We start from the raw sequence: 11,020 nt of genomic DNA, 5'->3' as shown, positions 1-11,020 counted from the left end.
ATTGCTATGCTAACGGCGTTAAGTTAACTATCACTTTTGGTTTAGACTCTTCCAAGTAAATAACAGGAACAGGGTTATTGAGATATCAGGATAAGTTAGCAACGACAATAATAATTAACGATAATAAAATACACTAATATTAGAGCGAAGTGGTAAGCGCACTGATACAAACAAGCCGCCGGCAGCGATGCAGGAAACAGGACAATGTTTCCTGTGTTATACCATCAAATGTTATTGATGGTATAACATTTTTATTTTTTTATTATGTGTCTATGATCATCTTTATTCAGCATGTTTTGGAAATAGTGGTTATATATTGTGTGTATGCCTGCTCGTGCTGCCAATGGAACTTGTTGCTGCTGCACATGTCAGCTTGTTGTTAATAGTTAATGAGGATTGATATCTCTGAGCTCTGACCTTGGGGCTTGGGTTTCGCTGTGGATGCTGCTCTCATTGATCCTTTGGTTCTCATGTGCTGTTGGACAAACTACTCCTTCAACACTTCATTGGTCATCTGAATGCATGCGCTGTGAAGATCTGTGCCTGTCAGTGTTAGTGTGACCGTCTTTACTACAAATGAGAAGGACCTGGGCGCTATTCAACAAGGAGTTTGCATGGCTAACAACAGCAGGAAATGACTACTGGTCTCTGAAGCCAAATGTGTGTTTTCCTGTTTTGCATCTCCATTTCTGCATTCTTGGCTTCCTGATCAAAAACATGGAAGTCGTGACTGTTTAAAGGCTGTAGACAAAAGCATACTTGGGTCACGCTTTAATAGTGGCTGTTTTGTAAACAGGAAATATTGTTAAAGGGATAATTCACTCAGAAATATATATATTTTTTGTCATCATTTATTCACCCTCATGTTCATAAAAGGTCTGTATGACCCTTCTGTGAAACACAAAAGAAGATATTTTGAGAAATGCGGTTTTGTGTCCATATAAGGCCAATCAATGGGGGTCAATGTTGTTTAATTTTTTGGTGACCTTTCCCTTTAAGTTGTAGCGTTTGAAGTATATTGATGGTATAACATTTATTTTTAACATTAATTTTGAATTCTGTTTTAGCATTGATTGTTTTACATGGGCAAGCACCGCCAATTTTCTTTGAATTATAGAGCTTTTTTATTAACACTGGCATGAGAAACAAACATATCTTTTTAAAAATAGAATAGTTTGATGCCCTTTTTTGAGGCCTTTGTCTGCAGCATGTGCTGTAGGCATAAATTGTGTTTCTTTGCTGCCCGCATATACCCACAAAGACCAGTTGGCAAGAATATTTCAAATGCACCACTGTCTGAGAAATGAATGATGAGCAAAAAAGTTTGTGTGGACCTTTTATGATGGTGAAGGAAAGAGAGAGAGAGAGAGAGAGAGAGAGAGAGAGATCATGGCAGGATTTAAAGGTTGGGCTGTGGTTAATATATATACAGGTGCTGGTCATATAATTAGAATATCATCAAAAAGTTGATTTATTTCACTAATTCCATTCAAAAAGTGAAACTTGTATATTATATTCATTCATTACACACAGACTGATATATTTCAAATGATTATTTCTTTTAATTTGATGATTATAACTGACAACTAATGAAAACCCCAAATTCAGTATCTCAGAAAATTAGAATATTGTGAAAAGGTTCAATATTGAAGACACCTGGTGCCACACTCTAATCAGCTAATTAACTCAAAACACCCGCAAAGGCCTTTAAATGGTCTCTCTGTCTAGTTCTGTAGGCTACACAATCATGGGGAAGACTGCTGACTTGACAGTTGTCCAAAAGATGACCATTGACACCTTGCACAAGGAGGGCAAGACACAAAAGGTCATTGCAAAAGAGGCTGGCTGTTCACAGAGCTCTGTGTCCAAGCACATTAATAGAGAGGCGAAGGGAAGGAAAAGATGTGGTAGAAAAAAGTGTACAAGCAATAGGGATAACCGCACCCTGGAGAGGATTGTGAAACAAAACCCATTCAAAAATGTAGGGGAGATTCACAAAGAGTGGACTGCAGCTGGAGTCAGTGCTTCAAGAACCACTACGCACAGACGTATGCAAGACATGGGTTTCAGCTGTCGCATTCCTTGTGTCAAGCCACTCTTGAACAACAGACAGCGTCAGAAGCGTCTCGCCTGGGCTAAAGACAAAAAGGACTGGACTGCTGCTGAGTGGTCCAAAGTTATGTTCTCTGATGAAAGTAAATTTTGCATTTCCTTTGGAAATCAGGGTCCCAGAGTCTGGAGGAAGAGAGGAGAGGCACAGAATCCACGTTGCTTGAGGTCCAGTGTAAAGTTTCCACAGTCAGTGATGGTTTGGGGTGCCATGTCATCTGCTGGTGTTGGTGCACTGTGTTTGAGGTCCAAGGTCAACGCAGCCGTATACCAGGAAGTTTTAGAGCACTTCATGCTTCCTGCTGCTGACCAACTTTATGGAGATGCAGATTTCATTTTCCAACAGGACTTGGCACCTGCACACAGTGCCAAAGCTACCAGTACCTGGTTTAAGGACCATGGTATCCCTGTTCTTAATTGGCCAGCAAACTCGCCTGACCTTAACCCCATAGGAAATCTATGGAGTATTGTGAAGAGGAAGATGCGATATGCCAGACCCAACAATGCAGAAGAGCTGAAGGCCACTATCAGAGCAACCTGGTGTCACGGATTGGCAGAAGAAGAACCCAAGCGCAGGCAGCAGTGAAGGGGTTAACAGATAATATTTATTACCAACAAAAACAGAACCAAAACACCCACGAAGGGGTAAACGAAAAGGTAACAAAATAATAAACAAACAACAGGACCTAGGCTAAACTAGACAATACTTGACAAATGGCTAAACTAAACACTTACTAGGACAGGGGATTCACAGCAAAACACCAGAACACAGGACACAGCGAACATGGAGCGTAGGGTAGACATCAAACGGTGAGCACAACAAACGCAATACACGAGCACAAGACAAAGAAACAAGAGGGTATTTAAAGGAAAGACAAACAAGGGATAACGACACGGGGCAGGTGTGGGAAATCAAACACTCAGGGAAAGATAACAAGGAAACGAGAGGAGCGGGGCCAATGACAAGACACTGGAGAGAACGTATATTATTGTCAAAAGGACAATAATATGTTTCTCTCCACACATAACCAAAAGCTTTGCTTTGGACCAAGAAAAACATGACTAAGGAAGCAGAGCCATGACACCTGGCCTCTCATAACACCTGAGCAGTGCCACAGACTGATCGACTCCATGCCACGCCGCATTGCTGCAGTAATTCAGGCAAAAGGAGCCCCAACTAAGTATTGAGTGCTGTACATGCTCATACTTTTCATGCTCATACTTTTCAGTTGGCCAAGATTTCTAAAAATCCTTTCTTTGTATTGGTCTTAAGTAATATTCTAATTTTCTGAGATACTGAATTTGGGATTTTCATTAGTTGTCAGTTATAATAATCAAATTAAAAGAAATAAACATTTGAAATATATCAGTCTGTGTGTAATGAATGAATATAATATACAAGTTTCACTTTTTGAATGAAATTAGTGAAATAAATCAACTTTTTGATGATATTCTAATTATATGACCAGCACCTGTATATCACTGCTTTCATATACTGTAGGTCAAACCTCACAACTTCTGCATGGGTCAATTGAAATTCTTTCAATTCTGAAATGTTCTATCCTCAGCCCTTTTTAGAAGTATATAAAGTAAAGTTCCCATCCATACACATACATATTTGGTTTCTATAGCAACCACACAGGTGATTTTAATAAGTCAGATTTTTTCCAGTTTGCTTTAATTGTCTGTCTCTCTGTGTCTCAGGGTGCTCGTGTTTGGGTGCGAGACAAGGAGCAGCTCCTGCCGTCCACCGTCAGCTGCTGTGATGAGCGAACCCTCATCCTCACCACCGACTACGGAGAGGTAAGAGGAACAATCTGCTTCAAACTCAAATAAACATCTTTCAACTGTTTTAAGAAGTAGTTTGCCAAAAAATAATAATTTACTCTCTGTAATGTTGTTCCAAACATGGCTTTTTCTTCAGTGTAAAAAGGCGTAAGATGTTCAGTATGTTCAGCAGGTTAGGTGTTTGTTGACCTCAGAAATAGACAAAATAAACATAGAAACACCACAACATGGTGTGTTAAGACATCAGTGACATTGATGCCATGTGCTTGCATGCCTTGTTGGGTAGATGTTTTTTTTATTATCGAAAAACAGACATTTTGATGCTTGTTTCCCACACAAAGCTACTACAGTATATTGTATAGCCTACTAAGACTTAAAATAGATATGTTTATGGTACTTTTGGTTTTATACAAAAAAGTGAATTTTTAGTGAATTATTCTTTTAAGTCCAGAATTCTGTTTATATTTATGAACTATTTCAAGTACGCTGTGACTAATTTGACGTTTTAACAGATATTACAAGACCTTTGGTATGAATAACAGGAATGTCTGTCAGTGAGTTTCGTCATTTTGTTTAATCAGTATAGCCGCTGTTAAACCTTTGTGTCTGGAGGAAATCCTGTTCTCAGAACACAATGAGAGAGAGAATGCAGGTCAAAATATATTTATCAGATGTGTCAACATGTATGTATTGTGCTTTGTCATAATTCTGTAGAGTAATTTAGAGTTTGGTAATGAGTGTATTTATCCATTCTATTAAAAGGGGATCATATAAATATATACATTTTTAGTACTAACTGAGGCAGCTATTTGACAAAAATGTTAAAATATAATACCACAAGACGATTTAATAAGTGTAGTGTAAGTTAATAAGTTAATAAGCTGTAAGTGTATATTTTCTTGTCTCCATGGTCTGCCAATCTAAAAAACAACATAAGAACTGTTTAACGTGCTTAACAGTTACATCATATGAGATTGAGCATAATTGGAAAAAATGAGCAAACATGGTTGTAATTGCTTAAAGTGTGAGTTTTTAAACCCCAAACATAATGCACATACTGAGATTCTTTTATATCACGCACATTATATTAATGACTTCTGAAACGGCCCTAAGTAACTGGGTAGGCTCTCTGTTAGCACCAAATCAGATCAGTCATACATTACATTAAGTGATTGACTATTATCAGATTGAAATGCATTAAACTGTAGAAAGGGTTCCTGAGACAACACCATTGACCACAGATAATCTTACAATTAGTATAAAAAAGAGAACATCTTCATGTGAGACCTCTCTTAAAGCATGCATTGCATGATCAGGTTTATAAAAACCTGGTCTGTTTTAGAAGTGCATGGAACCCCATTGCATGTTTAATTTAATAAGCTTGCAGTGGCATCCATGGCAAACTAGAGGTCAGGAAGGTTTGTTTGAGTGATTCACAAATATCTGTGAGGAGAGAGTGACACTTCTATGACACACTGCTCATTTATCAGCGTTAACACACACGGGTCTGGAGGTCAAGGTTAAGCTCGGCATCCTCTCGAACAAGCTCCTCCTGCAGAAAGACACTACTGGGCACAAGCAGAATGTAACCCCCTTTCCAAACATTAGCTCGATCCTCAGCCATCCAACTGAGCACCCTTATCCAATTACTTGAGTTTTGTACTAGAGCCAATCAGGCTAAAGCCCAGAGACTGACCAGATGCATTAAAATGGAATAACCATTGAGTGCAGTAGCATAAAGAGTCTATAAGCTTTATAACTTACTAATAAGCATCAGTGATTTATCCCCACTGTTATTACGCTTCAATTTAATTTAATTTCATTTGATTTGTAAAGTGCTTTTCCAATGCACATTGATTAACACAGTGCTGTGTTCATTTCATATGAATTCTTAAACCCATTAGAGATGAGAACCATCTGAATTTTGTGCATTAAACATATAAATAATTTTATACATTTTCTAAAACTTAAATTCTTTTAGACCTCAGATGCTTTTATTACAGTTATCAGCAGCATCTTCAGCATTTAGATATGAAGTCAGGTTGTGTTTTGTAGTACAAAAACAGTTTTGCTCGGATTGCTTTTGGCAGGGTGTGACTGGAACAGCGGATGCGTCGGGTGTAGATTGCTTCCCGTGGTTTGTCCCTAGTATCCTCTATTCCCCACCCACATAATACATATTCATGTTTTTTTTCTACACAACAATACAGCAGGGTGTGGTCTTTTAACACAAAGCTTCCTGCAGGACACCTGCATGGGAGGACAACAAAATGGCAATAATCACAAACCTTCAATTATCATTTCTTATTTAATATTTTTCATTAACAAAGTTGAGCTTGAACTAGTTGAAGGTATTAGTCGGTGGTAAGATTTTGCAGAAACTTTATTGCTGACAAACAGAGCATTGATTCTTATGAATGCAATAATGAACAGCGAAAGCATTGATTGTGTGCTTAATAACTCTGGATCAATAGATTTAGCAGATGGTATCACATGCACAAGCACATTTAAGAGCGCCTGTGGTTGCTCACAGAGTGCATTGAGGTTTTATTTAAAAGAACATGAAAGCACTTATTGAATGCTAACACTTAGTGAAGAATACTTACAGAAAAAACATGTAACTTCTCATGAAAATCACACTCAGTGCACGCGATTAAAAATAAGGAAAAAACAAGCAAACAAAAAAACGGATGATTAAGATGATAAATCAGTGTGTGCATAATAAAGTACAGGAGGAAGTCTCCAGTTTTTTGTTTATCTCTCAAGTATGTTTTTTTTACATGAAGAGACTACAGTAAGTTGAATTGTGGTATTTTACAAGCAATGTAATATTGGAACATAAAATAATTATTGATAATAATCATTACAAATGTTGTGGAAAAATATCAGTCTTGTAGTTAAAAAAATCTCTCAGACAAAGAAGGTCCGGGTGTCAAGGAGTTAACTTTATTTGCTCGAGCCAAACAAAGTGAGATGTTCCAAGTCATCTAAAAACCAAGTGTTTTCCAGTCTACAGTTATAGCAAAATTTCTGAAAGGTGGTCTCTTCTGAAACCAATCAGGTATTTTCCTGTTATCTCTTATTTTTATTAACCAATTGTTAATTGCCTGCCACCAATAAGTCCCAGGCAACAAGGTACATATCTAATGGTGGTACGCTGGTTATTACATAATTTTTAAAATAATTTGCATACAATGGTTACTACACGAGACCACCAAACAAGCCATGGTCTCCATACGAGACGGCGTGGCGTACGTGCGTAATCATGGTTACTTTTAAACAGTGGAAAATCCCCAGGTTTCAGAGAGAGCACAACAGGCTTCAAACTCTAGGCCTCTACAAACATCACTGGATTTTACCTTGTTACATTGTGCTCAAATGTGCTTTAAACATGCTTAAAGTGACATTAAGTGCATTTATATGAACAATCATTGGTTACAGGTACAGATTGTGTCATTAAATCATCAATTCATCATCATAAACCTACTTATATGTGATCATACTTATTAAATGTGATTTCAGATCAACTCATCTATATACTAATGTTCCTATGAATACTTCTCAATACTTTTTAGGTATTTTATCAAGTGCATTTATAACTGTGGTGAATAACAGTGCTCAATACATGTAAAATATATCTATATGTGCTCAGAAATTACACAATATATTCCCCCCTTTGGGACTCAAAAAGAGTCCCACACATGAATAATATCTGACGAGGAATAGATACTACAAAGTGAATGAGTGCAGGCAAATGTCATCAAAAACGTGATAAGAAATGCGAAATCCTTAAGTAATTAATTGAAGTATGCAAGCTAATAAAAATCCATCTTATCCATCTTGGTTATCTCGTAACACGGACAACACCTGCTTATAACCCACTATAGAACGAAGACATATCTATTCATTTTCATAGATGCGTTCAATATTAACTGAATAAACAACCATCTGTTGTTGAGGAGCAGATGTGTTAGCTCTCTTAATAGCCTGCATGACACATGGCCAAAAACATAACAATAACAAAATGGGCAAGAGAATGCAGGTTGCCAACATCAATATGTTATGTAGATTTGGGAAAATATTATTGAACCAGTCCCAAATGGAAGATTCTGAATTCACTTCTTCTTTTGTGATCATTGTGGATAACATGGTGATGTTATGTATTCCTTGTTCGATAAGATGTCCATCCGCGTCATTGTCTGGAATGTACGTGCAACAAGTCTCTCCAATCATAGCACAAACACCTCCGCGTGCTGCGGTGAGTTGGTCCAGGACCACTCTGTTCTGGAGTGCGGTAAGCCGTATTCCTCGAAGTTCCTCTCTGATTCCTTCCATCATGATTTTCGTTGTATTGATAAATGAGGCTAGCTCATATCTGGTGATTTCCACTTCATGCATCAGTGATTCTACACCCAGTGCTGGGCTGAAAGCAGCCACAAGTTTCTCAGCAACTGTCCATATGTGATGGTTCTTTGGCACTGGGCTTTCTCTCAGGAAATTGAATAGGTCTCTTCTTGTTCGTTGTTGACTGTCCATTGCTCGATCGGGCAAGATGATGGCCCCTCCATGTAGTTGGACTAAAGCACATAGTCCTGTCCAGTTCTTTGGTAAGGATAAGTATACTCGATATCCACACAGCCAGTAGTGTCCTTCAACGACACCTGTTCCCTCTAGATCGGGAACATGCACAGTCAAACATGAAGGACATTTTGCTCGTCCTCTCTCGGAAGTCACAAGGTATTGGTAGGCCACAACTGTTTGTGGAGCTTTATGTGTAGTTGTAACAAGGCGAGGTGGAGGATGCACATAGTCTGCTATGCGAAGACATGACATACAACTTTGTCTCATAGATTCATTTGTTTGCTTGTAGATATGTGAACATTTCCTCTCTGGTAATTTTCCCAAGAAATGTCCTCCTGAAGATCGTTCATGACAGATGAGTTTACTAGGTAAATGCTTGACTGTTGCAATCTGAGCAAAAAGTCTTTTGGGGAGAGTGATTGATTTCCAAGTGCTGTCCATTCGAGTCATCATAACATTTTCAGTATCTGCATTTGGGTTCCTTTGTAGTCCTGCAGCTGCTATCGCAACCATAGTCATCTCAAATGTTGTGTTATGATCCTGATGTGGCCACCAGTCTCCTCCAGTGGTGCTATGAGGGAACTGAGAACAAACATAACAGTTTCTGGAAGCATACATTTTGACTGTATGATTGGTGAATCTCCACCACATGTTAGTAGCATAAGGATGAGGGGGATTAGGGTGATCCATCCATGAATCAAGTCGGTCTGTGTTGTTGATACTCTGTCGTTTATTTCGATGTTTTGGTGCAGACTCTGGAACCAACTGACCTGGGGACAAATGTTCATCTGTAGTAGCATTTACTCCAAAGTCAGCCTGTTCCAAGGTAGAATTCATAAAGTCTGTGTGGTTCAAATCCATATCCATGTCTTTGCGCAGAGTTATGTTATCCTTGAAAAGGGTATCTGGAAGTTCCTCGCCATCTGGGAATTGTCTCAGAAGTATTGGTATTATGATCACACATGTCAAAATGATCAAAACAGATGCTATGTCTCGCTGTCCAAACAACTTTCGGAGTCTCATGGGATGGCATGGGTGTCGTGAGCTCTCCATATTGTTATTTGCAAAGTTCAATTTTAGTAAGATTCAATTTAACTCATATCCTTCAGTGTGATAAGTAAAAATCATCCACTGACCTGGTTTTAATCTGGCTTCTGCTCTAAATCGTGTATGACAATTATGTGGTTTAAATTTCAAAGTTCCTGTGTTCAGGTTAATTGAGGGCCAAAACAAATATTGAGTGCACACAGTTAAAGTCCAACTTGGCCTTCTTTCAGTCCATGAATCATCCTGTGTTGAAGTAAAACCTACAGCCAATATAGCATTGTCTTGTGACAGCAATTTCAGAGGCTCTAGCAGTTCCAGTTGTCTTTGTTCTTGAAATACAGACACATATCCAGAATTCACCAGTTCTTGATAACACGGTCTCTCAGTACCTTCCTCCCTAGTTGGAAAATAGAGCGATGTCCCTCTTATTCGGTCTGCAGGTGGTTTTCGGTGTGGGGTGTCATCCGTATGATCAGGTCTGAATTTTTCAGCAAATTGTTTAAAGGCAGATGATATTCGTCACATACAATGTTTATTAGGTCAATTATTTGGGTAATATTCCGTATAATATTTCCAAAGCTGCGTAGTGATGTCCGTATATTCCAAAGTTAAATGGCCAGTTGCTCTGTCCAATACTGGTCTAAAGTTTTGTCTTGTTTCGCCAACAATATATGTTCTTCCTAATTGTGTTGCGTTATCTGTAGATTTTTCTGCAGCTGTTACAAAGACTGCTAATATACTCTCGTCATGTTGCAGGAGTCTTCTATCAACATGCGTTGAGTAGGTTCTGTTGTTGTCTCTTCCTGGCCAAAAGTTAGTTGGATTAAATGAAAAATATCTGGAATGAGGTGTCTTTAAATTGAGTAATAAATGATCTTGGGTTGTCAATGGTACAACGTGATGCCACATGTGGAAAAGTCTTTGAAATGGGTGAGGTCACTAAAGGAGTCACTTCAGGGTAACTAATTTCTTTAAGCTAACAATGTTCGTCCAGTGGGTGGCCCCCACCCTCTCTAAATGAGGGCAGTTCTTCCACTGGCACTTTGCCCTCGTGCTCCTACTCACAGTTCTAGTTACTTGGATAATGCGCACACACGTATTCCCACTCTGTGATAGGTAAGTTATGACCTGTAGTTGTTAAGGCTTTCTTTCCTCGATGTATAACTGGTCGTTGTCCAGGTTGTGTGAAGAAAAAGAAAATAGTTATTCCACAATCGGTGTCGTAATAGGCTGGTACAGCAACTGAACGCCCCACAGCCAGGACTGCTGCATCCTGTTTCAGTATCTGTCGTGCTGCTGGTCCCAGTATTCGTCTGGAGTACCAAGTTCGTGAAGGGTGTAGTACCGCTCTCTCATACCAGGATTGTTCTCGGTTCCGTGAATATTCTTCTTCCGTTAGTGGTATACATCGTTTCCATGGTAATTTAATTTCCTCTCATCGTATTAGGTAGTCTGCGTCCGTGATGTCACTCTGAACAGAAACTCTGTTGTTTTT

The 11,020-nt window shown here is 38.7% G+C and overlaps 1 protein-coding gene across 2 annotated transcripts in view; it reads left to right on the top strand.

Annotated features, from left to right (window-relative positions):
* The window catches only part of myo10l3 (myosin X, like 3), a 204,169-nt gene that overhangs the window by 24,193 nt on the left and 168,956 nt on the right, over positions 1-11,020 (top strand). For both annotated transcript variants that reach the window (XM_057335986.1, XM_057335987.1), the window contains exon 2: positions 3,814-3,912. In XM_057335986.1, coding sequence (XP_057191969.1) covers positions 3,814-3,912 — 99 coding nt within the window. The remainder of the gene's footprint in view (positions 1-3,813; positions 3,913-11,020) is intronic.

Source organism: Triplophysa rosa, linkage group LG6, assembly GCF_024868665.1.
Source record: "Triplophysa rosa linkage group LG6, Trosa_1v2, whole genome shotgun sequence".
In the NCBI taxonomy this organism is placed as follows: Eukaryota; Metazoa; Chordata; class Actinopteri; order Cypriniformes; family Nemacheilidae; genus Triplophysa; species Triplophysa rosa.
Note: the sequence above shows the minus strand (reverse complement) of the source record. Positions and strands in the feature narration are given on the sequence as shown.